Here is a 26027-nt window from a genome sequence, read left to right as displayed (position 1 = left end):
CGGTTGCCAGCTGCATTCCCGATCACTTCCCTTCGAATCGAATAAATATTGCTATTCGTTCCTTTTTCGTCTGAAATGTTGATCTCGACTTTTGGCATCTCCTCATCGCATATTTGTTGAATTTGTCTTTCTTCAATGCCTCTGCAGCTGCAGCTGTGGACAACAAGCAACAACAATGTAGCAAAACGGAATGCAGCTTTCATGTTGGTGGAGCACCTCACCATTGATGTGGATTCAAGAAAAAAACGAAAATCAAAATTGCCTGCACCCCTTATTATTTTCTTTTGATATAAATCGAATGTGTGGAATAGTGAGAAGTGATTAATAGAAATATCAAATTAGCTCCGTGTAAATTAACCAACGTCTTCGTTCAATTTGTCGAAAAAATTTTGCATCTGAACTATAGTTCTTCAATAAATGCTAATTCATAAGATAAATGTGGTAAAAAAGTGGATGATAATTTATAGTGATTTTTGCTTTCAAATTTTTATGAAATTAATTATGTTTATCGTTTGTTTTTTTCGTTCTTTCTTTCTTACTTTCTCTCTTTTTCACTCTCACTCACTCACTCACTCACACACACTCTCTCTCTTTTATTTTATTTTATTTTATTTTATTTTATTTTTTTTTTTTTTTTTTATTTTTTTTTATTTATTTATTTTTTTCATTTAAAATATTCTTTTTGAATAAAAATTGAAAATAATAGCTTTTATCCATTCTGCAATCACACCAGATCAAAAAATAAGAAATAAAAATAAATACTTTTTCAAAATAAAATACAACTTTTGATTCATAAAGGTTAAATCTACATAAAAAATTATTTTAATTGAAATGACTACATGCGACTTTGAGGATAAATATTTCACAAACAAAAAGAGTGAACACAAAGAAATGATTATGCTCCATTCAATTTTTCTGCAGCACAACTTATATAAAAAATGAATCAGTTAAATCAATTACAACCATTGCAAGACAGTGGAAAATAATAATTAAAAAGTGTTTGTTGAAAGCAGAATTTTCATGTAAATTGAAAAATTTTGCAAACAACAATCAAAAAACAGAAAATAAAATAAAATAAAATAAAACAAAATAAAAACTTCGAAAATTCCATTGTTTTCATCACTCCATTCTAAAGCGAGTCAAACGGATTTTCGTTTTCAGAGGCTGAACTGAGCGGAGGGAATACCATGCCCAGCCCTTGTTGCTGTGACTGAGGCGGAAACGGAGGCGGGGTGTGTCTCTTCGGCGAGATAGAAGCAGCGCCAAAGGACAGGAGCGTGGGAGAGGAGGAAGAGCTCGAAGAAGGCGGAACTGGAGTGGAGGAGGCAGAAGAGAGGGAGATAGAAACGACCCGTCGGGTGGGCGTGATGGAAGGGGGGGCTGGCGGAGGCGCCATCATCTGCGGCTGGCGGTGGTGTTGGTGCGGGTGCGGGTGCGAGTGGGCAATCACACCGCCATATCCAGCTGGCTTGTGCCCTTTCTTTGCGTTGCCTCTTTCTCTCTCTCGCTCACTCCGTTCTCTTTCCCTTTCCCTTTCTCTTTCTCGCTCTTCGCGCTCTTTGTCCTTCAGATGGATGGGCGGGAACGGAATTGGCTGGTGGCGCGAGGGAGAAGACCTGTCAGACGCAAAGACAGACAGTCCGCGGCGAGGAGGAGGTGAAAGAGAATATTGGTGTCTTCCCAGTGTGGATGCTGAGGAAGTGGAAGAGGAAGAGATTGAGGAAGAAGAAGGAGAAGATGTTGATGAAGTGTTTGGATTCATTGAAGTGGATGCAGAAGAAGCAGAAGCAGCAGCAGCAGCAGAAGAAGAAGATGATGATGATGGAGGTGACACATGTGATGTGGTGACCAGATGCTGAAGAGGCGGAATGAGTGTTGAAGTGATTGGCGTTGTTGAATGAATAGGTGGAGAGGCTGATGGGCCAATGCCCCCTCGTCTCCCTTGAGATGTAGGAACCCTCTCTCTCTCTCTGTCTCTCTCTCTGTCTCTATCTTTATACTCTTCTCTTTCTCTTTCTCTTTCCCTCTCTCTTTCTCTTTCTCTTTCCCAATCTTTCACTTTCTCCCTTCCTCGTATTTGTGGATCGTCCAAGTCACTTCTCCTTCTTTCTCTCTCTGAATGCAAATTGCGCTCTTCCACATCAAAATCTCCATATTCACTCCTTTCTTGTCTGTCGCTTTTATCCTTTGCTCCTTTCCCTCTCTTCCCTCTCTTCCATTCATCTCCATTACTTCCTCCACCACCACCTCCTCCTCCACCTCCTCCTCTTCTCTGCTCTCCTTCTCGATTCTGCCTGATGTTGAAATGGACAGACGCCGGCGGCACAAAATGCTGGAACGGAGAAAACGAAATGGCAACTGGCTTTTCGGCTTCTCTTTCTCTTTCTCTCTCTCTCTCTCTCTCTTTCTCCCACTTCGTTCTGTTCTTATCTCTATCTCTTTCTCTATCTCTTCGCTTGTCTCTCTCTCTCTCTTCATTCTCTCTGTCTTCTTCTTCTTTTCTCGACTTCTTTGCCTTCTTCTCATAATGACCTTCTCTTTCTCTCTTTTCTCTTCTTCTTTCTCCCTCTCTTGTTGGTGAAATGGCTGCGTTTTTCTCTTCGTCTTCTTCTTCCAAAATTGGCTCATCAGACAAAAAAATAGGTGCCTTTCGCGAATCTCCCTTTCCGCTGCCATATCCAACAGAGGAACGAGAAGAAGAGGAAGAAGAAGAAGAGGAAGAAGAAGGAGATGAGGAGTGAGAGGAGGAAGGAGAAGGAGAAGAGGAGGAGGAGGAAGAGGAGGAAAAAGAGGATGAAGGCTGAGGTGATTGAGAGGGGCTGCTGGATGTGCTGTGAATGTTGTGAATGGAAAGAGAAGAAGAAGAAGAAGAAGAAGAAGAAGAAGAAGGTGAAGTGGCAAGATTTGTCGTGGAGTTTGAAAACGATGATGACATTGCAGAAGAAGCAGAAGAAGAAACAGTTGTTGTTGTTGTTGTTGAGGGTGAAGAAGAAGTAGATGATGATGATGATGAAGATAAAAGAGGATAAAGAGAAGAACTTCGATTTCCAGCACGTGATGGCGGGTGCTGAGGAAACGCAGAAGAAGAAGCAGAAGAAGAAGACTGATTCAGCGGTGGAAGAGAAGAAGGATAAGCTGCTTTGTCTTTCTCCTCCTCTCTTTCTCTCTCATAGCTCTTTCCCTCATACTCATCTGCACTTGAATAGCCAGCAGTGTTCTGATACATTCCATTCGAGGTAGCCTGCATTGTCTGTGCCCTCATCTTCGTTGGCTGATCAGAAGAAGAGGAGGAAGAAGAGAAAGAAGAAGAAGAAGCGTTTTTGTGTCGTGGAGGTTTCGCGCCAAAGCCGTCTTGGTCGATCCACTCGTCATCCTCACTGCCAACTGGAGTGAGTACAGGAAGAGTTTTTTCTCTTTCCCTTTCCCTCTCCCTCTCCCTCTCTCTTTCTCTCCCTTCTCCGCTTATCTCGCTCATCTTCTTCTTCACCCCGTATTTCTCGCCCAGCCCCATTCCGCTGCCTCCTCCTCCCCCCACAGCAATCATTGTTTCTCTTTCTCTTTCTCTCTCTTTCTCTCTCCTCCTCTTCTCCTCCATTCGGTCTGCTAAAAGTATCTTTTCTGCTTCTGGATCGTCGTATGTGAACTCTTCTTCTTCTCTCATTCGAATTCGCTCTTCCTCTCTTTCTCTTTCTCTCTCCCTTTCTCTCTCTCTTTCTCTTTCCCTTTCTCTCTCCTTCTCCTTCTCCTTCTCTCTCTCTCCTTTCTTCGCCAAGTCCTTCAGCTTCTTTCTGTCTACAAACGGAGGAATCACCGGAAGAGGCGAAAACGGGCGCCTTTGCGATGTCTGTGCCAAACATGAAGAAGAAGAGGAAGAGGAAGACAAAGACAAAGAGGAAGAGGAAGAAGAAGAAGAAGAAGAATGTGAAGAAGGCATAGCACCCATCCCTATAGAGTTATTCGAATGCAAAGTCGATCCAAACTCCCCTTGCTCCTCGCCCTGTGCGAAGGATCCAATCACCTGCAGCCTCCCTTTTTCCCTCGAATATACCTCTCCTCTGCTCCTCAGCCGCTCTCTTTCTCTGTCGGTCTCGTTTCTGTCTCGGCTGTCTTCTTTCTCTCTGCCAGGCATCGGATTGAGAGGCGCCATCCCGATGAACGAAGAACTCTGGGTGGTTGAATGAGAGGAGAGTAAGAGAGAAGAAGAGGAAGAAGAAGAAGAGGAGGAAGGGTTGTTTGCATTGTTGTTGTTATTGCTTCGACCCATTCCCAGTGAAGGCAGAAGAACAGAAGGGCTAGAAGTCATTGAAGAAGAAGAAGAGGAAGAGGAAGAAGAAGAAGTAGTAGTAGGAGAAAAAGAAGGGATGTTTGATGTTGTTTGTGCTGCCATTGAGATTGTTGTGAGCTGCCGTTCAGCTTCGCGCACAGCCACTGCAGCTGCCTGCGCTGCATTCATTCCGTTCTTCTTATCATCGCCTTTCTCTCTTTCTCTGTCTCTGTCTCTGTCTCTTTCTCTTTCTCTTTCTCTTTCTCTCTCCCTTTCTCTTTCTCTTTCTCTATCCTCGTCTCTTGTCTTCTCTCTATCTCTGCTCTTTGTCTTAACCCCTTCTCTTTCTCTTTCTCTGTCTCTGTCTCTTTCTCTCTCTTTCTCTTTTGCTCCTTTCCCTTTCTGGGCAGATCGCTCGCGATTCATAATCTTCCCCTTTTGTGCTGCTATTGTCGGATGCAGCTGCTCCATTCCTTCAAAATAACTGTATTTCACAGAAAAATAGAAAGAAAGAAAGAGAAAGAAAGAGAAAGAAAGAGAAAGAAAGAGAAAGAAAGAGAAAGAAAGAGAAAGAAAGAGAAAGAAAGAGATAAAATAAGCATGAAACACAACAACCAAACGAATTCAAAAACACAAACGGGTGCTGCAGTGCCTGCTCTGCAGTCATTCTTTCCGCAGGGTCCATCCGAATAAGCGCTTTCATGAAGGAAAGGGCTCTTTTTGAGACTTTTGCGAAATACTTCTTTTCGAGTGACTCGGGGCGGGTCACAGAAATCAGCTGGTGGGAGGAAAAAGAAGGGTGCTTCATGTACAGCTGGATTGAGGGAGCATATGCAATAAAGAAAAAAATGAATAAAATAAAATAAAATAAATAATAAAAATGTGCAAAATGTGCAATCAAAATCATAAAACAACAAATTGAAAATGGAAATTTTGTGTTTAATGAACAAAAAATTTCAAAATTTCAAAAATAAGTTGAGGTATTTCAATTTCAAAATATATATATATATAAATTTGTTTGATATTTTCCAAATTAGAACACTATCTGGTTAATGTTAACAAACCTCTTTATGCTCTCTTGTTAAATTTCCCATCACTTTCATTATAACATTTAACTGGTCCAGTTCACTTTCTCCCGGAAACATCGGCTGCCCATCAACAAGCTCACCCATGATGCACCCAACTGCCCACATATCAACAGCTGTCGTATAATTTGAAGTACTTTAATAATGTTGGCAAGTTTGGATTTCAAAAAATTTTTTTATTTAAAAACAAAAAGTTAAATATTTGATTTTAAAAAAGATAAATTAAGTTTAATAAAATTCTTTAAGCAAGAGAGAACGGTAGAAAAATGAATTAAAAACCTTAAAAGCAATTCAGGGGCTCGATACCAGCGAGTTGCAACATATTCCGTATAATCTCCTCGATTGCTGATGAAACGTGCAAATCCTATTTAATCAACAAAATTTGATATTTCAAAAATACATAATAGAAAAATGCAAAACAAACCAAAATCACAAAGTTTAAGTTCCCCATTTGCGCATACAAGTAAATTTTCTGGCTTAATATCTAAAATAAAAATTTATGTCAATAATGTTGAGCTAAAAATAAAAATAAATTCAACAAAACCCCGATGAATTATTCCAGTTTTATGACAATAGTCTAAGGCTCTGCAAAGCTGCCAAATATAAAAGCGCACAAGTTCTGGCTCCAATCCATCTGGACTCTCTTCCAAGATTTCAAGCATATTCTTTTCGCAAAACTCAAATACCAAATAAAGCTTATTTCTTCTCTTGAAAGCTTCTATAAGATTAACTATATTTATATGATTTAGCATTTTCAGAATTTTAACTTCTCTGAGAGTAGTTTTTTTATCAATTTCTGATTCTAATTTAATCAGAACAATAATTTGAAAATATAAATACAAAATATGTATAATTTCAAATGATTTAACCTCCATCCCCTTTAAATTTTTTCACTGCAACAAGCTCTCCAGTTTCCTTGTTTCTGCAACGTAAAACGACTCCATATGCTCCTGCAAACAAATTAATGAAATATCAGATAAACTGCACTATAATATAAAATTATGCCTTCTCCTTGGATGCATAGGATATCGTATTTATTCATTCAGTTCCAATAAAAATACACGTTGTAAGTTTTGACAAAAAACTAAATAATTAATTATGTGTCATTCACAAAAAATATTTTTTTCATTGCAGAAATGAATATAAGTTAATTGATTTTAATAATTTTTACAAATGTTATATAATTTCATTTTCATAAATCAGTTTTCTTCACACTTTTGAAGGTTATGAACGAAGTGCATTAATTGGGACTTGATCACTTCTGATTGATTGAAGCTTGAAATGGCAGCAGCAGATCCCGCTAAGAATATTGAAGCAGCTCAGAAATATATCGATGAATTGAAGAAACTTCACCCATCTTTGTACGAGAAAGATTTCCTTCGTACATGGGACAAATCTCCTGACGATCTTCGCACCGTTATTCTTGTTGCTGAAATTCTTGAGGAACTCTACAGAGCAAACATTTCTTGCAAAGTGTTCGATGGTGGAATTGCAGCTTCAGTCTTTCGTGATAACTCTACAAGAGTTTGAAATATTTAATGCAAACTTTTGAAATTTTTATAATTTCAAATTTTATTTTATTGTTTTCAACGTTAGACTCGTTTCTCATTCTCATTTGCAGCAACTCTCCTTGGATTGGACATTTCTGATTTGGATGAAGGAAAATCCCAAATTGCTCACGGTGAAACAGTTCGTGAAACAGCAAACATGATCTCATTCTTGACAGAAGTTATTGGAATTCGTGATGATAAATGGTTGGGACAAGGTCATAAATATCAAGTTGACGTTGCAGATGCTGTGAAAGAAGGTCATGAATTAGGTGTTCTTCCAAGACGCCCATGCCTTGTCAATTTGCAATGCGATGAAGATCATCCAACACAGGCAATGGCAGATCTTGTTCATCTCATCAAGCACTTTGGTGGAGTTGAAAATCTGAAAGGAAAGAAAATCGCAATGACATGGGCATATTCTCCAAGCTATGGAAAACCATTGTCTGTTCCACAAGGAATCATCGCTCTTCTTCCAAGATTTGGAATGGATGTTGTCCTTGCGCATCCAGAAGGCTACGATCTTCTTCCTCCGATTATTGATGCTGGAAAGAAAGGAGCTGCTGAAGGAGGAGGGTCATTGACTATTGTAAAGACAATGGAAGAAGCCTTCAAAGACGCTGATGTTGTTTATCCAAAATCATGGGCTCCATTGGAAATCATGCAAGAAAGAGTCAAGCTTCCAAGCCGTGAAGGTCCAGAGCAAAAGGAATTGGAAAAACGTGCTCTTGCAATGAATGCTCGTTTCACTTCGTGGGAATGCACAGAAGAGAAAATGAAACTCACAAAAGACGGAAAAGCCCTTTACATGCACTGCCTGCCTGCTGATATCACAGGTGTCTCCTGCAAAGAAGGAGAAGTCCAGTCATCTGTCTTTGACAGATATCGTATTGACACTTACAAGGAAGCATCCCACAAGCCATACGTTATTGCTTCAATGATCATCACAAGCAAGTTTAAAGATCCAGCCGCAGTTATGGAGCATCTGCTCAATGCAAAGAAACCACGAGTTCTTCCTTTGTAGAACATTATTATTTAATTTCTGGCAATATGCCAATGTATGTCATTGCGTTTGCCATATACTTATTCATTTATTTTAATTTTCTGTGAAACTAATATCAAGATTCAACGTGATATTTTTTTTGTTTTTAATATACATGTATATATCAAAAATATAATAATTATGAAAATGATTTTGAGCATCTTTGTGTCTGATAATGCTTTTTTTTAAAAGATCAAACATCATTCCAAGAAAGAAAAGCTATTGTTTGTTCGTTTTAAACATTGAAGTCGCATGAATATTCAGGTTCCGACTTTGAGAGAACTTTCGAGAACGGATCCGATTGTTTCTGAACAACTGCTTGATGAACTTGAATTAAAGAACAAATTCTTAATTTTAATTCACCAATCTTTCACCATTTTTAAGAACATATTTTTATCAATTTTCTGCACATCTTTGCCACCAGCTAATTCATGAAATTAAAGAAGAAAATAATAAATTCGCTTAAAAGTTATTTTCCAAACCTGCTTGTTGGATCATAAATTGAAGTTCTTCTTGGGTTAATTCTTCTCCTAATTCTTTCATAACCTTCATAAAAATAATGCTTCTCTGCAAGACATTCAAAGAAAGATAATTCAAACTTGATATAGATCTGTTACATTTATAAATCCATCTTCATTTTTGTCAAATTCTTCAAATATTTCCTGTTTCAAGTCTTCTTCTTTGATATAGAGTAATCTCGGCTTAAGCATTTCCAAAACTGTTGGAAATGTTACAGCGCCTTCGTCTTTTGGATCACAAATATGTTCCATTTCATTCATTTCTTTTTCTGTTGGATTAATTCCTAAAGCACGAATAACTACGATGATGATTGAATAAAAAAGTATAGATGAAAATTTTCAAATAATAAATATGCACAAATGTGAGACATACTTTGTCGCAATTCTTTTGTCAAAATTACTCCATCACCATCTGTGTCAAAAAGAGAAAAAGCTACTCGAATTTCAGAAATTATTTCTGCAATTTCAGCTTTCTCCATAAAGTATATAATTTAATGAATAATGTTTTTCGCAATATCACATATGTTAATGAGTATTTTTTTTAATTCAAAAGCAAACATCTTCATTCTCCATATAATAATTGTTATATATGATGGGCTCCTCTGATTTGAAAAAAAATAATAAGGCAGATCACTGTTGGTTGAAAAATTAACAGAGCTTTATTTATTTATAGATGACGTCAACAATTCTGTCCTCTGGGAAGGCGTCAATACTTTTCTCTCGGCGTCGAAGAGATTTTCGCAGAGAGGATACACTTCTTGGAGATAAGGATTCACATGAAAGTTATACAGAAATTATTAGATTTGCTGATGCAAAGGCAGATGAACGAAAACTCATGATTGACTTCTCTTGTGATGTTTGAATTTAGTTATATTGATTTGATAATTTTCTTTTCGCTGTTTATTTGTTATGAATTTTTGAAATATAATATATTTTTACAAAAATAATTATTAAATTGTTTTAACAAATTTTAACGTCGATGGATATATTCGGCTAACTTTATTAATTTGAAATGAACACTCAGATACCACGTCGTTGCGATATTGGAGTCGGACCCGATCCGTATGCTTGTTTTTATTTTTTTCAATTTATTTATCATTGTGCGGAACTAAATAAGAATCGAATACACAAATTTTGGAGTGCAAACAAAAGAAATTGATGCGTCTGTAGAAGAAAAGGACCAAATGTTTTATTCAAAAGAAATGAAAAATTTTTTGAAAGATGCAGAGTCTCAGTTTGTGGAATTTTTCCGTTGAGGCTAATTGTTATCATCAACATTTTCTCGCTTTTAAAAACTTATTTTAGAGTTTCGTTTTCGCTCGTTCAAAACACGTTGTTGGATGTGTATGCAGATGATTTCAGTCAGTTTCCTCCTGATGATAGTGCAATTGGAGGACGTGGAGATAAATCATTAAAAGTTTGTTTTCATATTCAAAAGCGGTTTATGGTGTTTGATATGAATATTATTTTGTGGAAAATTTCAATAGGTTTTGTCTACACTGGAAAACTTTCAATTCACAAAAAACAAAGTTGCATCTCATGTTGAATTTCAACCAGCTACCATCGGTAAAAGTGTGTTTAATTTATATTTTTTACGTTTAACCTACATTTATTATCTCTAAAATTGTCTTTGTAATTGTTGATTTGCATTTTATTCTCGAAACTTATATTTTCATCTATTTTTATTAACATAAATAATTTGAATTCAAAAACATAATGAATTTATTACAATCAATGTTATCAACTACAGATACAACTGACAGGGAAAGGGTCGGACTTATTCTTGAAGTTCTTTCTTCTCCTGCTTCTTTCGAGCAAAAACTGAAGAACGAAAACTTGCTTCAAAAAAGCAATGTTTTGATATGGAACCCCCCTGAGCCTGCGCCAATTGTATGTTCCTTTTCTTCTTCTTCAATACTTTCAATAAATCATTTTAAACCCTTCTTATTCTTTTCTTTCTTTTTAAATAATAATAATATATATTCGTATTATTTTTCAATCTCTTCCTAACATATATCATATTTCCGTACCATTCTTTTGCTTCTTCTTTATCTTCTTTCTTCTTCCTATCCCCTCAGATTGCACTCGAGTCTCCCTCTGAAATAACCATCGCGCACTTCCACCCACTTCGCTCCAACATCATCATTGCCGGTACAAACACAGGGCGTGTGCTGACATACGACTTGGCAAACGCCCTTGAGCAGCTGAAGAACGAGAGAGGGATGAAAATCTCTGGCCTGAAGGAGAAGAAAGGCTCCGGAGGAGGAGGAGGAAGCGGCGGGAGTGGCGGTGGTAAAGACGGGAAGGGCAAAGACGATGCAAGTGGTGCGGGAAAAGACGGGGGAAGTGGAGGAGGAGGAGGAAGCGGAGGAGGGGGGGGAGCCTCTGGCGGTGCGAGCGGGGGCAGCAGTGGGTCTGGTGGAACGGCTTTGCTTGCTGCGATTGCGCAGCTGTCTGCGGGAAACACGGATTTCGCGTTTCGGAACAGGGGCAGAGGCGTCGGCGGGGGTGTGGGCGGAGAAGGAGAAGTGGGAAAAGATGGGCTGCCGCTAAACACGTCGATCAGAGCCGAGCTGGAAGACGAGAACGAGACGAAAGGGATGTTATTTGTCGCTCCTGCACGTGTGTCGTCGCTGGAGAACGGGAAAGTGAAAGACAGAGAGATCGAAGGCAGCCACCAGCGGGATGTGACGGAGCTGAAGTGGATTTCGCCGTCGACGTTTTTGTCGGTGTCTCGTGATGGGAAGATGAAGATGTGGGACATCTACGCCACGTTGAAGATGCTGGGTGTGTTTATGGCATCGTTCTCGTCTTTCACGCTGGATTCACCGCCCCCTTTTACTTACCTGCCTTTTGACTCGATCACTGCATTTCAGTTTGAGCAGAAGACGGAGCGAGAGAAGAAGAAGGCTGCTGCAAAGGCATCTTCCTCGTCTTCTGCGTCTGCTTCTGCTTCATCATCATCATCATCATCCTCTTCTTCCTCCTCCTCTTCATCCTCTTCTTCTTCCAGCACCCCAGCCATCACTCTTGCCTCACTGCTGCGTCTCGACCAGACAGCTGACTACCAGCCGCTCCCGTCTGAAGTGTGGTTCCCTATGTTCACCTCATCCTCCTCTTCCCTCGACGGCATGACAACTGCCTCTCTCACCTCTCTCACTTCTATCAATGCGAACGCGGTCATCGTGGGCACAGACCACGGGGAGATCGTGCAGAAGGACATATTCGACAGAGCTGGGGCTGGCGGAGGGCTGATTGGAGGCGGTGGAAGCGAAGGAGGAGGAGGAGGAAGCGGAAGTGGAGGCAGTGGGAGTGGAGGAAATGGAGGCAGCAGCGGTGGAGGAAGTGGAGGAGGAAGCAGTGAAGGCGGGGACAATGGAGGTGATGACTCGTCATCTTCCTCTTCTTCATCGTCTTTGATGGCTGTTGGCGATTTTTTGACGGTCGGTTCTTCTCCTCTGATCTTCGTGGCGCGGAACCCGTTTGTGGACAAGCTGACGCTGGCTGTGTCTGGTGGGGAGTTTTCCATCTGGAAGGACGGAATCAACGTGCCACTAGTCGCATCTCCACCTTCTCCGAATGCAATCACTGCATGCAGCTGGTCGCCGACGAGGGCGTCAGTGATAATCCTGGCGAGGAGTGGAGGAAATGTGGAGGTGTGGTCGATCATCGAGCGGGCAAACGAGCCAGTGCTGTCGCACACTTTCTCTCCACACGGGATAGTCTCTCTGTTTGTGTCAAAGCCCCTCCCTCTGTCTGTTGGAGGAGGGCTGAGAGACCCGCAGCTGCTGTGCTTGGGAGATGAGTCCGGGAGGATGAGTGTGGTGGAGATGCCGCTGTCGCTGTCAGCGCCGTCGCGGACTGAGCGGAAGCTGCTGGAGATGTTCATTGAGCACGAGACACAGAGGATTAAAGAGAGCAGAAGGAAAGAGGAAGAGGAGAAGGAGAAGGAGCGGCTTCTGAAGGAAAGAAGGATGATCAAAGATCACAAAATGCCGGCAACTGCTCAGGGAAGCGGAGCGAAGCGAGGAGGAGGGTATGGAGATAGCGATAAAGAGGATGAAGAAGAGGAGTCTAACAGATTGCCGCCGAAGAAGAAGGATGCACAGGGACAATTTGTTTATGACATGGACGATTTTGTTGTTTGGGAGGTGTGAATCTGATCGTTATTATAGTCTAATTTATTATTTGATATTAATTGCATATCAAATTTGTATCTATATTTTGTTGCTATTTTTAATATTTATTTTATTTTCTAAAATTTATTTTTAATTTTATTTTATTTTATTTTATTTTATTTTTTCCTTATTATCAGTGTCTTGGTCAATTGGATGAAGAAACAATTCCTCCTGAAGTGAACGTGGATTTCTTTGCAACAATTGAAGGCCCTGAAGAGAAAGAAGAAAGAGAAAAAGCCGAAAGAGAAAAATTAAAAGCCAAAAAGCAATAATCATTTTTTTTTCCAAATTTGTTTTCTTCTCTCTATTGTTGGATTAGGGATAATTTTTCCGCTTCACATCCTGTATTTTTTTTTTTTTATCTCAATTTTCATCTCATCATTTTTAAATTTAAAGTGTCATGAATTCCAGTTTATTTAATTATGTATTTATGAAATTGCTTATTGAGACAGAAATAATCACAAATTCAAAAGAAACATGAACACGACCATCATAAAAATTTTTTGGCATAATAAATATCCTCAATTGCTTTTCTTGATCAGTTTATTATTGTTTTTTGTAATAATTCTGTAATATCATTGTAATGTGTGCAGCAACTACAGCTGTCGGAATTGATCTTGGAACAACATATTCATGCGTTGGTGTGTGGAGAAACGAAACTGTTGAGATCATCCCAAATGATCAAGGAAATAGAACGACTCCATCCTGGGTTGCTTTCACTCCAACGGAGCGTTTGATTGGTGATGCTGCAAAGAACCAAGGAAACATGAACCCAGAAAACTCTCTCTTTGATAGCAAAAGAATGATTGGACGTCGTTTCTCAGATTCCGAAATTCAGAACGATATCAAGCATTGGCCATTCAAAGTCATTGAGAAAGACGGAAAGCCAATGTATCAGGTCAAGTACAAAGGTGAAACAAAAGAATTTTCGCCAGAAGAAATTAGCTCCATGGTGCTCTCAAAGATGAAGGAAATTTCTGAAGCTTATCTTGGACATAAAGTCACAGAAGCTGTTGTGACTTGCCCAGCTTATTTCAACGATAGCCAACGTCAGGCTACAAAGGATGCTGGAACAATTGCTGGAATGAATGTGCTCAGAATCATCAACGAACCAACAGCATCTGCAATTGCATATGGTCTAGACAAGAAGAAAGACACTGAATTGAATGTTCTCATTTTCGATTACGGAGGGGGGACCCTTGATGTCTCAATTTTGTGCTTGGATTCTGGTGTCTTTGAAGTGAAAGCCACAGCTGGAGATATTCATTGTGGTGGTGAAGATCTCGACAACATCTTGACTCACTACATGGCAGATGAATTCAAGAGAAAATACAAGAAAGATATGATGGGCAACTCCCGCTCAGTCGGTCGTTTGAGAACTGCTTGCGAACGTGCAAAGAGAGCACTTTCAACTTCAACACAAGCAACAATTGAAATCGATTCTCTCTTTGAAGGACTTGATTTCAACGCCGTGATTACTCGTGCAAAATTCGAACAATTGTGCGAATCACAATTCAGAAAATGCCTGGAACCGTTGGATCGTGCGATGCTGGACTCAAAATTGGACAAATCACAAATCAATGAAATCGTTTTGGTCGGAGGTTCAACTCGTGTTCCTCGCATCCAACAATTGATTCGTGATAGATTTGGAGGAAAAGAATTGTGCAAATCCATCAACCCTGATGAAGCCGTTGCTTATGGTGCTGCTGTTCAAGCTGCAATTTTGAAAGGAACCATTGGATCAAAAGGAGACGATCTTTTGTTGATTGATGTTGCACCATTGTCACTTGGACTTGAAACCGCAGGTGGTGTCATGTGTGTTTTGATCAAGAGAAACTCACCAATTCCATGTGGAAAATCAGAGGATTTCACAACATACAGCGACAATCAAACATCTGTTGTTATAAAAGTTTATGAAGGAGAAAGGCAGATGACAAGACAAAACAATCTTTTGGGCACATTCAAATTGGATGGTATTGCTCCTGCTCCAAGAGGAGTTCCAAAAATTGAGGTTAAGTTTGACATTGATGCAAATGGTATTCTTCAAGTGTCTGCTGAGGATAAAGCTACCGGTAGACACGAGAAAATCACCATCACAAATGATAAAGGAAGACTGAGTCAATCAGAGGTTGATAGAATGGTTGCTGAAGCAGAGAAATTCAAGGCTGAAGACGAAAAAGTCAAAGAAACAATTGAAGCAAGAAATGGACTCGAAGGACTTGCATTCTCTCTGAGAAATACACTCAAAGAAGGAAAATTACAGATCGATGATAACGATAAGAAAACACTTGAAACCAAAGTTAACGAAACTATTGAATGGTTGGAATCAATCCGTGGAAGCACTGATTTACCAAAAGAGGAATATGAGAAGAAGCAGAAAGAATTGGAAGATGTGTCTCAACCAATCATGATGAAAGCATATCAGGCAGGAGGAGCTGGTGCAGCTGGAGGAATGCCAAATATGCCCATGGGCGGTATGCCTGGAATGGGTGGGATGCCTATGGGTGGCATGCCTGGAATGGGCGGAATGGGAGGAATGCCTATGGGAGGTGCACCAAGCAGTGGAAATAGTTCCAACTCTGCACCTTCTTCTGGTCCAAAGATCGAAGAGGTTGATTAAATATGCATATAAACACTTTTGGGAATTTCGTCATTTTGGAATTATCATATAAAACAAAAATAATTATTATTGATTGTTTTTTAACATTTTAACTTTTTCGTTCATTTGTTTATATAATTTTCTTTTTTTTTATTATTATTTTTATTGTTAAACATTCATCTTTTATTGAATTAAACAAAGAATTAGTCTTTAAAATTGATATTTATTTGTACAGTATTTGAAACAAAAAATATATATCATCAATCTCAGCACAATAAATTAAGTTGTCAGATACCACAATTTCATAAATGAATTAACATATGCAATTGAAAATTCAAAGAACAGTTTTCCATTTCAATAAATCAAACTTTAAAAATTTTACTATAAAACTCCAAAATAGTTAAGTTATTCCAATGCATAAATCGTGAAGATGTTCATTTTTGAATGAAATCCTTTTCATTCAGCCTCTTCTTCTGTTTGCTGCATTGTTCTAGCCACTCCTTCTTTACTATTCTTTTGCCCTCTGCAATTGCCGACTGAACACGCGGAGTGTTTGAATAACGAGCAACAAGATGTGTATAAGGATCGTTTCTGAAAAAGAAAATTATTGTTATCAAACAAAATGAAATAACTTGCAGTAATAAAGATTCAAACATATCAGCAACATAGGTAGCTCCCAGTTTAATTCCCAAATCACGCAAATCGGATCGATCTTGGCCCATGAAGCCACTCAGCGCAAACTTCACCCCTTTCTACATAAATGCAACACCACGTATGTATATATATAAATGACATTAGAAATGGCAAATATTGAAAAAAATTTAAAAATGCAATTCACAGAGAAAGAAGAAATTTTGACAAACAAGTATTTCTTTGTCATCAATCTTAACTTTCTTATTCTCCATTCCCCTATCATCTTCTTTCGCTTGTGGTTCTTTTCTTGCATATTCCTTCATGGCTCTGTCATCTTCATCGATATCTTCTCTCTTCCTCTTTGTTGGTTCATTTGATAAATGATGCGTGGATGAAGCAGAAGGAGATGCAGTCTGTGTGTGATAAGGTTGTTTTGAAGGTTGTGTGAGTGTGCTGAGTGAAGGAAGCATCCCCTTTGGAGGTATTTTGTCTCCAGGGCGAGCAGCTGGCGCAGACGAGGAATAAGAAGGTGATAATGCCTTTTTTGCTGCAATCCCAGCAGACGGCGAAGATGCAGAAAAGGTTGATGAAGACGATCCAGAAGGTGGATGCGATGTCGTAGTTGGAGACGATGCAGGAGAATTTGATGGGGAAAGAGATTTTGGAATAGAATGCGGAGAAGATGCATTCGAATTCGCACCTCCGTCACCAGCTGCAGCTGCAGCAGCTCCTTTCTTTTTCATTATGTTTGCTAAAAGACCAAGCTTTTCTTTCAAAGACAAACTTGTTGGAGAATTAGCTGCTGATGATGACCCCCGTGAAGATGTGCTTTGACCTCTTTCTTTTCCTTTCAAAGCATCTAAAAATGGATCTTCATCAGCTTCATTCAAAGATGCTAAAGTGATTTTTGAAACAAAGTTTGATGTAATGGATTTCATAAGTTCTGATTCATGCTTTGTGAAAACATTATATTCGTCTGGAATAGCTATTGGCTTTGCCTGTAAGAAGTGAGTTGAATTGAGAAATATATTTTTTTTTCAATTAAAAAATAACAGGAAATTAGTATCCTCAAAATAACATATTAGATTTGCAATAAACAAACTGGCTTTGGTAGAAAGTTTTCAATTAACGGATCAAGCAGTGGAACCACATTAAAACCTCCAAATCCATATGGATGGTCATTATCGAATCTTGTAGAAATAACAACTCTTAAACGACGGACTGGTGATTTTAATCCAACAATAGCAACATCATCAGCTCCAAAATGAAAGTTTCTTTCGGAATTTGTTCTTTTAGTAATATCTGTTGGGGTCAAAAGCATTGAACGTTGAAGAAGCGTCTTCAAAAATATAACATTCCATGTTATATAAAATAATTTCCAAGGCATACCCTATATTCATCGAGAGAATCACTTGCTAAACAAGAAAATATTTCGATTGTTTCTGCGCCACAGTTTGTGAAATTCAAAGAATGAATGCAACATGGAGGGTTAATATCAAATATGATAGATGCATGTCTGACATATCCGCGTGTCTTCCAAAAACGCTGTGAATTTTTTGAAATTATGAATAAAAAATATTAAAGCAAAAGCATAACATACGTCTTTTCGAATAGCGTTTTGGGATGGAAAGTTTGGATCTTCAGATGAACAATTAACAACGTGAAGGCCCATTCACCGAACGCAATTAAAAAGATCAAAATAACCGATATTGTTTGGATTTCATCGAGTTAATGAAACAAACAACAACTGAAACATAAAGAACACTTTGTTTTTCTTCAAATGAAATATTTAAAAATTTATTAATTTGAAAACAATCAAAATAATTATTCAAAAAACAAATTGTGGTAACAAATTTGAAAGAAAAATAGCGATGCTTTCCACCCCAGCCCACTCAGCCGGGAGATGCGACATAGCTCGATTTAAGCCAAAGGATGATGAACCTTATTCAATTGCTACAGTTGGAAGTGATGGAGAAATGAGACTTTACAACCTTCGAAATTTAAAAGAACCCCAGACTTTGCCTTACTCTTGCACAGATGCGATAAACGCGATCGCTGTTGCACCTTTGGTTTGCATTACAAAACATATTTGCTTAATTTTTTATTCTTTTCTTGTAGAATCAATGGGCAGTCATTGCAACACAGGAAAATGCACTTGTTCAATTTGCTCTTCCGAATTTTGAATTTAAAAAGATTCTTTATTACACCAAAGCATCACCTCGACATTTATCATTTTCTCAAAGTGGAACATTTCTTTCTTGCTGTGGAGAAGAAGAGAATGTTTTGGTTGTTAACACTGCAACTGGGACAGCACAAGAAATGGCTGGCGCAACGGGACCATTTTTGTCAACTGCTTATGATCCAAGTGGAGATTACATATCTGCAACATCATCAAAAGGTGAATGCTCAATCTGGGATATTGGAGCTCGAGCAAAAGTTAAAACTTTGAGATGTTGCGAACAGTTTGACGAGAATAGCTCGTTTCAAATTTTACGTCATTCTTTTTCTCCTGATGGAACCGTTCTTGCAATGCCTGGGGAACATACTGTTCAATTTTATGATCGACGAAATTGGCAAAAAGCTGGATATTTAGATGAAGATTCATTTGAATCTCCTACAACTTTAGTTCATTGGCTCCCGCATAAATATCACATTGTTGTTGCTTCTTCATCGAAATTCTCGCTTTGGGATATTAGAAACATGAAAGAATCTGTTGGAAGAGAGAGAAATTCAAGTGATGGATCAAATATATATGGATTAACTTATGCACCAGAAGTGCAGGGCATTGCTTTTGTAACCGACAGTGGGCTTCTTAATGTCTGTCAGGATTTTGCTTCAGATGACTTATTTGCAGAGAAAAAGGCAGAAAAAGGATCATCATCTTCCACTTCTGGCACTTCGATTTCTGTGTTGGATACAACACAGTTCTTGGGATCTGATCCTTTGAAGCCTGTTTTGCCTGGAGAGGCTGTTTCATCTCTTACAAGCGAAAAAGATGGAAGTGACTTGAATGGAGAGGAAGGAAAAGCAGATGAAAAACGGAAGCATAAGCTATTGAAACAAATGGCCAGCTTTGGTGACGACGATGAAGATGTAAAATTTGAAGGAAAAAAAGACAACAGCATTTTTGATGATATGAATATCTTTAAGGATGGTGACGAAAGCGAAGAAGGATCTGAAAGTGAAAGTGACGATAATAACGATGAAGGCAACGAAAGATCAAAGAAGAAAGTTAGAAATGGTGCCACAAAGAAGAAAGGTAGTGATTTATTTATTTATTTTTGTTTGTTTGTTTATTGAATATTTGTTTGATTATGAAAGCTGGAGCTGATGAAGAAGATGGAGATGTTTCAATTGAAGATAATGACGATGAAGGTGATTTAAATGAAGCTTTTGCTGACAAAACAGGAGACCTGATCGAAGATGAAGAAGATGAAAAGAAAAGCAAAGTTAAGCCAAAAAGTGGATGGAGCTCGGTTGTTGGAGGAATGCAACAGGCAGGAAGTTTTGGAAGCAAAATGAATTCAGATATGTCTGGAGATGGTCTTGAAGTTATTGGCTCAACTCAATTCATTCCTTATAGCGATAGTTTGTTTAAACTACATCTATATTTTTTTAACTTTGAATGAAATTATTATTACCTTTTAAAATCTTTTTAAATTTGTTTGTGATTTCTGTATTATCAAACAAATTTTTATTAATTAATTAATCACTCCATTTAGTCTACTCCATTCAGCAGCCATTCCAGCCTGGTTCAACCGAAGCTGCCTTTGATTCGAGCAAGCGTCTTCTCGCATGCACTCCACGAGGACACATAATGACAACAAAAATCTCTGAATTCGACTCGACCGTTGAGATAGAATTCACTGACTCCGCCATACCAAATATGAGAATGTTGGATCATTACAACTTTACTCTTGCAGCAATGGGAAGTTCTGGTGCTGCTTTCTTTTCTCCTTTATCGCTTACGCAGCAAAAGAAAGGGAAAGATAAGGGTTTGAGCACAAATACATTTTGGGAATAACTATTTTTGTTTTGCTTGATATTCATTTAATAACAAAAATTCCTTTTAACTTTTTTTTTTAGCAAGCGAAAACGTTCTATACTTCAAGGCTTTCCAAAAATGGGCAGATAAAAGCGATTGGACTTTGAATTGCCCTGATTTCGTGATTGGATTAGCTGTGGGTGATTCATATGTTGCTGCTCTGACAAACACAGGACTAATTCGCGTATTCACTCCGACTGGCCAGCAGAAACTGTGTTTCTCTGTTCCGGTTTCTGTTGTTTGTATTGCTGGCGGTTATAGAAGATTTGCTGTTTGCTATCACTCAGCTCCTCCTATTTCTATGAAGAAAGAGGCTGGCTCATCTTCTTCGGATGAATCAGGTTCATCATCATCTGTACTCACACCATCTCTCACTTATGAAATCTATTCTCCATCATCCGCATTTGGTGCTCCTCAAAAGAGTGGAAGCGTTCCGATTTCAGCTGGATCGCATTTAACATGGTTGGGATTTACTGATGGAGGTGCACTTGTCTCTTGCGACTCATCAGGAATTGTCAGAATTCTTGTTGAAGCATGGGGAGACTTGTGGATACCAATCTGTGATCTGACAATGAGTGTGCAAAGCAGAGCTGAGTCGCTTTGGATTTATGGATGTAGAGAAAGTGAAGTGTTGTGTATTGCATGCCCTCGCTCGATTGGATATCCTCCGCTGACAGAAAAAGTACTTCCGTCTCGTTCGATTCCTTTCTCTCTCAACTTTTTGGATACTCAGTCAACAACTGCTCGTTTGGAAGAAGAAGCAGCACGCGGCGAATTGAAATTGGCATTGATGTCTCAACACAGAGAACAAGCCTTTGTTGAAGCTGTCGGAGTTAATCGAATTGAAGGCAAATGGTGGAGAACTGATCCATTACATGCATCTGTTGGTGGAGGCATTAACAAAGGAATGGACAAGGCAAGTGTTGGGGTTGGAGCAGATATCGTTAAAAGCAGAGCGCCAACACTCAAACAGATAAGAAATGAGGAAGCATCGCTTGATACCAATTATGTAAAAATGGCTGGAGTTTGTATATTTTTTTTTCAAAAAGTCTCTAATTAATTTTTTTCAATCTATGTTTCATTCGATGTCTCTGATTGTTGATTGAATATTTGTAATTTATTATTTACAGCTTTCACTTGCATCTCAAAAACCAGCACGTGCTTATGAAATTTCGTCATCAATATATAACAGAATTGCACTTGAAGGTGTTCGAACACTTGCTTTCCGTTCAAAGACGAAACCAATGCAAGATCGAATTGACTTGCTTATGAAAACTCGATTCCCCGATCAGAAATACGACAATCTGCGTCAACTTGGTTGTAACAGAATGGGGTCAAGCGACCCACAGACTGTGTTGATGATGGCTGGTGGAGGATCGGGGATATCTGCTGCTGGAGGTGTGACAACATCATTGTACATATTTTGATTTTTTGATTTTTTGATTTTTTGATTTTTTGATTTTTTGATTTTTTGATTTTTTGATTTTTTGATTTTTTGATTTTTTTATTTTTCAAACTTGTTTCATCAGATAAGCAACAAGCTTCAATTGCAGAATCACTAATTGAAAGTGATGCATTGGGAGGCTTGAAAAAGGAAGATATCCTTTTGGAAACTGATCAACTTCGAAAGATAATTGTTGAGCAAGCAAAACAAATCGAACAAAACAAAAAAGCATATGATACATTAAGAAAGTGTGTCCAACTCTATTGGATTTAATGTTTCTGTTTAATGCGTACTTTTTGGTATTGTTTAAATATCTTATTTTCAGTGATTTTCTGGCGATGAAAACTCAAGTGAACACATTTATCTCAAAAACAAAAACATTGAAACAACCAACGCTCGATGGTTCATCGTCATCTGTACAGCCAAAGCAGCACGCTTCATCTTCGGCAACACCATCTTCGGAGGAGGATCCACTTCCTTCGATCATTAATCCATTCAACAAGTCAAGTTCTGCAGTCACATCGCCAAGAAAACGAACAAGAACAACAAAACCAAAACAACAATCCACACTTTTGACAAAAGGAAATTCAAAGAAAGAATCAGAAATTGCTACTTCACCCGGAGGGCTGCTTTCTTCGTCTGCTTCTGCTCCTGAGTTTGAAGAAGAATTGGACCAAGGAAATATGACAGATGAACCACAAGCAACAGAAACTCACAAAGAAACTGATGCTCCTTCGTCTCTTCAGCTTTCGGGTGATCCTCCAGCATCGTCTACTGTTGATATAAACGAGCATCAACCATCTGATGAGTCATTGGATTTGGACAAAGAGACATTGCTCTCATCATCTTCTTCTTCTTCCTTGGATTCGTCTTCATCTCTTTTTGCTCCATCAGAAAGTGAAGCAAAAGAGGTGCCAGAAACAAATCTGTTTGATGCACCAGAAGTGAAACAAGAGAAGGACGTTCAACAGCAGCCTCCAAAGCCTGTTCGCCCAAGAAATCCATTTGCAAAGAAATAGACACTTCACCATTTATTCTTTGTATCTTCACTTTCAGTGATTTTCAGTTTTTATTTTCACATTACGCTTCACTCTTTTATGCTAACTTTGAATTATTTCATTAACCTTTTTTGATTTATGAACGAACAGAACAAAAATTGTTGAATTCAATCATTTTCAGCTTAAAAGAAAATAAACAAATGTTTCTAATATTGCTCCTTTTTTGTTGTATTGTGGTTTTAGCAGACGTGTGTGTTCATCAGCTTAATGCAAACAAAAGTGTATGTTGCAAGGAGTAAATGAAATAAAAAATACTTATGCACATTACAAATAATATGTGATAAGCACTGTTGATTTGTGTAGTATTTGAATATGTTGCATATCGGAAATGTTCATTTCACTGAAAGAAAAAATAAAAGAAAAAGAGAGGCTTAAAAACAAAATTTGAACAGTTTATATCTGCTCAAGAAACGCTCAAAAAATAAATTGCAATGAATGTGTCATTCAAATAAAAAAATGAAAGAAAGAAAAGCTGCTCCATATTCTTATTTTGACAATTTTTGTTTCTTAAATATTGAACATTCTGAAATATTTATTGTATTCAACAATAAGCTTATAATTCTTATGGAACTTTTAAATGGTCACAAAAAAAATAAATTGATTTATAGAAAAAAAGATAGACAAAATCTTTTATAACTTATTTCTTGTCGTCCTGTTTTCTACACCTAGAAAACGTAAATCCGCCACATGCCACAACAACCACAAAGAAAATTAAAATCTAAATAATTGTGCAAAATGAGTTCAAGAAGTACGAACAATACAAAGTTATGAAATTATTTAAAATAAATTGGTATTTGAAAGGAAAATGCCAAACCAGAAGTATAATAATTATTACAATCCACAGTTTACAATTTTTCCACCACATAGACTTTTTCAGTTGTGTGCTCTTTTTTCTAAACTGGATTGAGCCTTGTGCTAATGATTCAGAACGATCAACTAAAAGTTCAACTTTTTCTTGTCTATCCAATATCCTATCTGAAATGTTCAAATAAATTTTAAAAAAATGATGAAAGATAATAAATGTAAAAATTGAAATATTTATCACATAAAAAAATGGTAATTCTTCTTTTTCGTAAAAACAGCTCAAACCAATGTTTTCTTCAACAGCACCCCGAAGAACATCAACATCGGCTTTTGCTCGAGCAATACGATCACTGGATTGTGCAGAAAATTGGTTCATTAATCTTTTCAGTTCACCGTTGAAATCACGGAATTGATAACTACTTGAAATATCTACAGATACACCGTATCTTGAAATGAACAATTGTTTTGCATCAGACAAAAATGAAAAGGCAACTCTTCTATCAAAATTGTGGTCTGTCAAGCACATAAAAACTAATTGATTGCTCACTTCATAGTGAAAAGTATATCTTAAAAATGAACAAAATATATTCCCATGAAAAAAAAAATAATAAAATAATGCGACTTAAAACAAAATATGCACACTCGTCATGTTGATACGACATCTTAGAATCTGTTTGAGACATTTTAGCAAGAATTCGTTGTGCAACTTGCTTGAAGTTTCCAGATTGCTGAGATGCATCTGCAATGATATATTGCCCACGAGCTACAAGAGAAAAAATGATCGGCATCTTAAATAAAAGTTTGTCATTATTTAAAAAAGAAGATATTTTTGAGAAAAAGTGTTTTTAAAAATATAAATTCTCAAAAAATCTCAAACAATTTTATGATCAATTTGCTTCAATAATGGTCGCATTTTTTTTGTATTTGCCAAGCTCCAAAATATCAAAAACTAATTATCAACCTCAATTTCTATTTATGAATAATAATGTCCTCTTTCTCACCACACCCCTCCCCACTCCATCTTCCAAGTGAAGTTTCTCTCTTTTTTTTTTTTTTTTTTTTTTTTTTTTTCGTATTTACGGTCCCATTTTTGAAAAGTGTTTCTCTTTCAGAGATATGTTCAAGATCACCCAAAAAAATGCAACGTTCATTGAATTTTTTTGTGTGTCCAATATAAAACTGAACTCAGCCAATTTTTTATCTGAAAAAAATAAAGTTCAATAAACTTGCCCAATAAGCTTATTTAATAATTCATTATTTGAAATGTTATTGCATTTTTTTCCATTCTTTTATTCTTTGACAATTTCACGGTATCAATATATTTCACCGGATCATTCAAAAACTATTTCAAATTGCATACACCAGTTTATAAAGAATTATTTCATTTTTGCAAGTTGTTCAATTTGTGTTGAAACTTGTTTAAAAAATGTTTTTTTTTCAATTTTTTGATCAAAAAATATTTCACAGATAAAGGGAATGATCAACATTTTTTTATGTCTGTACCAAATTTGATTCTGAAAGATATGTCAATTTCATTGATGAATAGCGCCTTTTTTTAACGAAGAGAAATCGTGAAATTGGTGTTTCACTGTGCTGAGAGACGGAATGTCACCAATATGCAGAATTCACAAAAAAGAAAAAACGAGCAGAATGGAAGAAGGATACACATATTGGATTTGTTCAAGATGCAGAATATTCAAGAGTTCTGATCACGTTGAAACAGTTTTTAAAAATAAGAAAAAGCCCCGAGGAGTTTCTCTCATTGTTTTCAACATCTCTCGTAAAAATTTCCAATTAGAACTGTTTCAATGTTATTATCTGTGAATAGAAAGACAGAAACAGATTGGGCTTGTGTTACGAAGTGCTGCTTCATACGAAATTGGATCAGAAACCTGCACAAAATTGGAGGAGTGGTGAAGATTGTGGAGATGTTCGAAGAAGTCTGGAATAGAAAGAAATTCCATTAAAGAAGAAAGAAGAAGTTGATTTTGATTTTTGGAGAAGTCGAAATTTTGGAAGGTGGAGGAGCTGGTGATAGATTTATGACGATAGCACCAAACAGAACCAAAGATACGCTGATATTTATAATTATGGATCATATCAAAATTGGTATAATGATATATTCTGACGTGTTGAAAGTTTTCCAATGTTTGAATATGTTTGGTTATTCACATGAAACAGTCTTCCACAAACGTGTAATTTCCGTATAAGAGAATAAGGCTTTCTTAAACACAATTGAATGGTTATGGAAGCAATTAAGGTCATCTTTTCATCAGTCCGGAATGAGAATGAAATATATTTCCGATCAAAATGCAATGTTTTTGGTTAAAAGTTCGTAAAAGCTTCAGTTTGAAGTTATGATGAAAGAATTGATCCACAATGAACCTGATGAATTGATTGAAGAGGGAACGGAAATAATTAAAGAAATGGATATGGAAGAAATCACAGATTCTGATGGCATTCTTTCTAAAAATGAAGAAAATGATGTGAAGATCTTTTTGGAGCAGGAGATGGAGAAAGTTCGACTGAATATAGCCCTTCAGAATAATTTTTCATTACATTTTCAAATATTTTCTTCATTTTTTATATATAAAAATATGGGTGATTATTTTTGAAATCATATTTTTTCATTCAGAATTTTCGGTTTATTAATTTCCCTTGAATATTAATAAATGAACACAAAAAAGTGAAAAGGTGTGTTAACGACATCTTCATCTTCACTTCAGCTCAGACATTTATTTTTGAAACAGTTGCAATAGTCTTTTGATATTTGAATTCAGAATCTCTTCAAAAAACTTTTAATCTTTGAA

General features: G+C 37.4%; 8 protein-coding genes across 8 annotated transcripts; 4 read left to right on the top strand and 4 right to left on the bottom strand.

The window, feature by feature from the left end:
* Positions 1-1129: 1129 nt before the first annotated feature.
* MONOS_602 (putative cyclin-dependent kinase-like Serine) lies at positions 1130-6011 on the bottom strand (the record flags this gene model as incomplete). Its single annotated transcript, XM_067876218.1, has 6 exons — positions 1130-4748; positions 4903-5078; positions 5329-5485; positions 5629-5713; positions 5774-5833; positions 5894-6011. The coding sequence occupies 6 exons, from the start codon at positions 6009-6011 to the stop codon at positions 1130-1132; spliced, it is 4215 nt and encodes a 1404-aa protein (XP_067729167.1).
* A 583-nt stretch (positions 6012-6594) lies between these two features.
* On the top strand, positions 6595-8093 carry MONOS_603 (aspartate/ornithine carbamoyltransferase family protein). The gene is made up of 2 exons (XM_067876229.1): positions 6595-6873; positions 6946-8093. The coding sequence occupies exons 1-2, from the start codon at positions 6631-6633 to the stop codon at positions 7918-7920; spliced, it is 1218 nt and encodes a 405-aa protein (XP_067729166.1). The 5' UTR covers positions 6595-6630; the 3' UTR covers positions 7921-8093.
* MONOS_604 (putative Calmodulin) lies at positions 8021-9074 on the bottom strand. The gene is made up of 5 exons (XM_067876240.1): positions 9015-9074; positions 8830-8929; positions 8538-8755; positions 8421-8484; positions 8021-8362 (listed from the first exon to the last, which is right to left on the bottom strand). The coding sequence occupies exons 1-5, from the start codon at positions 9027-9029 to the stop codon at positions 8298-8300; spliced, it is 462 nt and encodes a 153-aa protein (XP_067729165.1). The 5' UTR covers positions 9030-9074; the 3' UTR covers positions 8021-8297.
* Positions 9075-9129: 55 nt separating this feature from the next.
* On the top strand, positions 9130-13044 carry MONOS_605 (dynein intermediate chain; the record flags this gene model as incomplete). The annotated part of the gene is made up of 8 exons (XM_067876251.1): positions 9130-9312; positions 9481-9518; positions 9574-9690; positions 9762-9873; positions 9944-10028; positions 10207-10346; positions 10535-12607; positions 12772-13044. 8 exons carry the CDS (start codon positions 9130-9132, stop codon positions 12904-12906), a joined length of 2883 nt encoding a protein of 960 aa, XP_067729164.1. The 3' UTR covers positions 12907-13044.
* Positions 13045-13166: 122 nt separating this feature from the next.
* On the top strand, positions 13167-15449 carry MONOS_606 (putative cytosolic heat shock 70 protein). The gene has a single exon (XM_067876262.1). It carries the CDS (start codon positions 13218-13220, stop codon positions 15252-15254), a length of 2037 nt encoding a protein of 678 aa, XP_067729163.1. The 5' UTR covers positions 13167-13217; the 3' UTR covers positions 15255-15449.
* Positions 15450-15452: 3 nt separating this feature from the next.
* Positions 15453-17538, bottom strand: MONOS_607 (DNA repair protein XRCC1; the record flags this gene model as incomplete). The annotated part of the gene is made up of 6 exons (XM_067876273.1): positions 15453-15824; positions 15888-15985; positions 16097-16864; positions 16969-17205; positions 17256-17411; positions 17467-17538. The coding sequence occupies 6 exons, from the start codon at positions 17536-17538 to the stop codon at positions 15668-15670; spliced, it is 1488 nt and encodes a 495-aa protein (XP_067729162.1). The 3' UTR covers positions 15453-15667.
* Positions 17539-17737: 199 nt separating this feature from the next.
* On the top strand, positions 17738-22563 carry MONOS_608 (putative transducin family protein; the record flags this gene model as incomplete). The annotated part of the gene is made up of 8 exons (XM_067876284.1): positions 17738-17935; positions 17985-19125; positions 19188-19454; positions 19589-19861; positions 19953-20935; positions 21042-21309; positions 21441-21603; positions 21681-22563. 8 exons carry the CDS (start codon positions 17738-17740, stop codon positions 22372-22374), a joined length of 3987 nt encoding a protein of 1328 aa, XP_067729161.1. The 3' UTR covers positions 22375-22563.
* A 2-nt stretch (positions 22564-22565) lies between these two features.
* Positions 22566-24122, bottom strand: MONOS_609 (vesicle-associated membrane protein 7E). Its single transcript, XM_067876295.1, has 5 exons — positions 24095-24122; positions 23860-24005; positions 23503-23783; positions 23228-23388; positions 22566-23131 (listed from the first exon to the last, which is right to left on the bottom strand). The coding sequence occupies exons 2-5, from the start codon at positions 24003-24005 to the stop codon at positions 23051-23053; spliced, it is 669 nt and encodes a 222-aa protein (XP_067729160.1). The 5' UTR covers positions 24095-24122; the 3' UTR covers positions 22566-23050.
* Between the last annotated feature and the right edge of the window lie 1905 nt (positions 24123-26027).

Source organism: Monocercomonoides exilis (genome assembly GCF_001643675.1).
Source record: "Monocercomonoides exilis strain PA203 chromosome Unknown scaffold17-1647472, whole genome shotgun sequence".
NCBI classification, from domain to species: domain Eukaryota; phylum Preaxostyla; order Oxymonadida; family Polymastigidae; genus Monocercomonoides; species Monocercomonoides exilis.
The sequence above is the reverse complement of the archived record's forward strand: the minus strand, read 5'-3'. Positions and strand labels throughout refer to the sequence as shown.

Bases quoted from the DNA above. Each gene is read 5' to 3' on its own strand.
- MONOS_603 (XM_067876229.1), top strand. From the start codon at position 6,631: ATGGCAGCAGCAGATCCCGCTAAGAATATTGAAGCAGCTCAGAAATAT. The intron at 6,874-6,945 runs GTTTGAAATATT...TTTCAACGTTAG, and splicing joins TTCGTGATAACTCTACAAGA to ACTCGTTTCTCATTCTCATT.
- MONOS_606 (XM_067876262.1), top strand. From the start codon at position 13,218: ATGTGTGCAGCAACTACAGCTGTCGGAATTGATCTTGGAACAACATAT.
- MONOS_609 (XM_067876295.1), bottom strand. From the start codon at position 24,005: ATGCCGATCATTTTTTCTCTTGTAGCTCGTGGGCAATATATCATTGCA. The intron at 23,389-23,502 runs GTTTGAGCTGTT...TGAACATTTCAG, and splicing joins TGCTGTTGAAGAAAACATTG to ATAGGATATTGGATAGACAA. The intron at 23,132-23,227 runs GTTTGGCATTTT...ACAATTATTTAG, and splicing joins TAATAATTATTATACTTCTG to ATTTTAATTTTCTTTGTGGT.
- MONOS_604 (XM_067876240.1), bottom strand. The intron at 8,485-8,537 runs GTTTGAATTATC...ATTTTTATGAAG, and splicing joins ATGTAACAGATCTATATCAA to GTTATGAAAGAATTAGGAGA. The intron at 8,363-8,420 runs GTTTGGAAAATA...TTCATGAATTAG, and splicing joins ATTTATGATCCAACAAGCAG to CTGGTGGCAAAGATGTGCAG.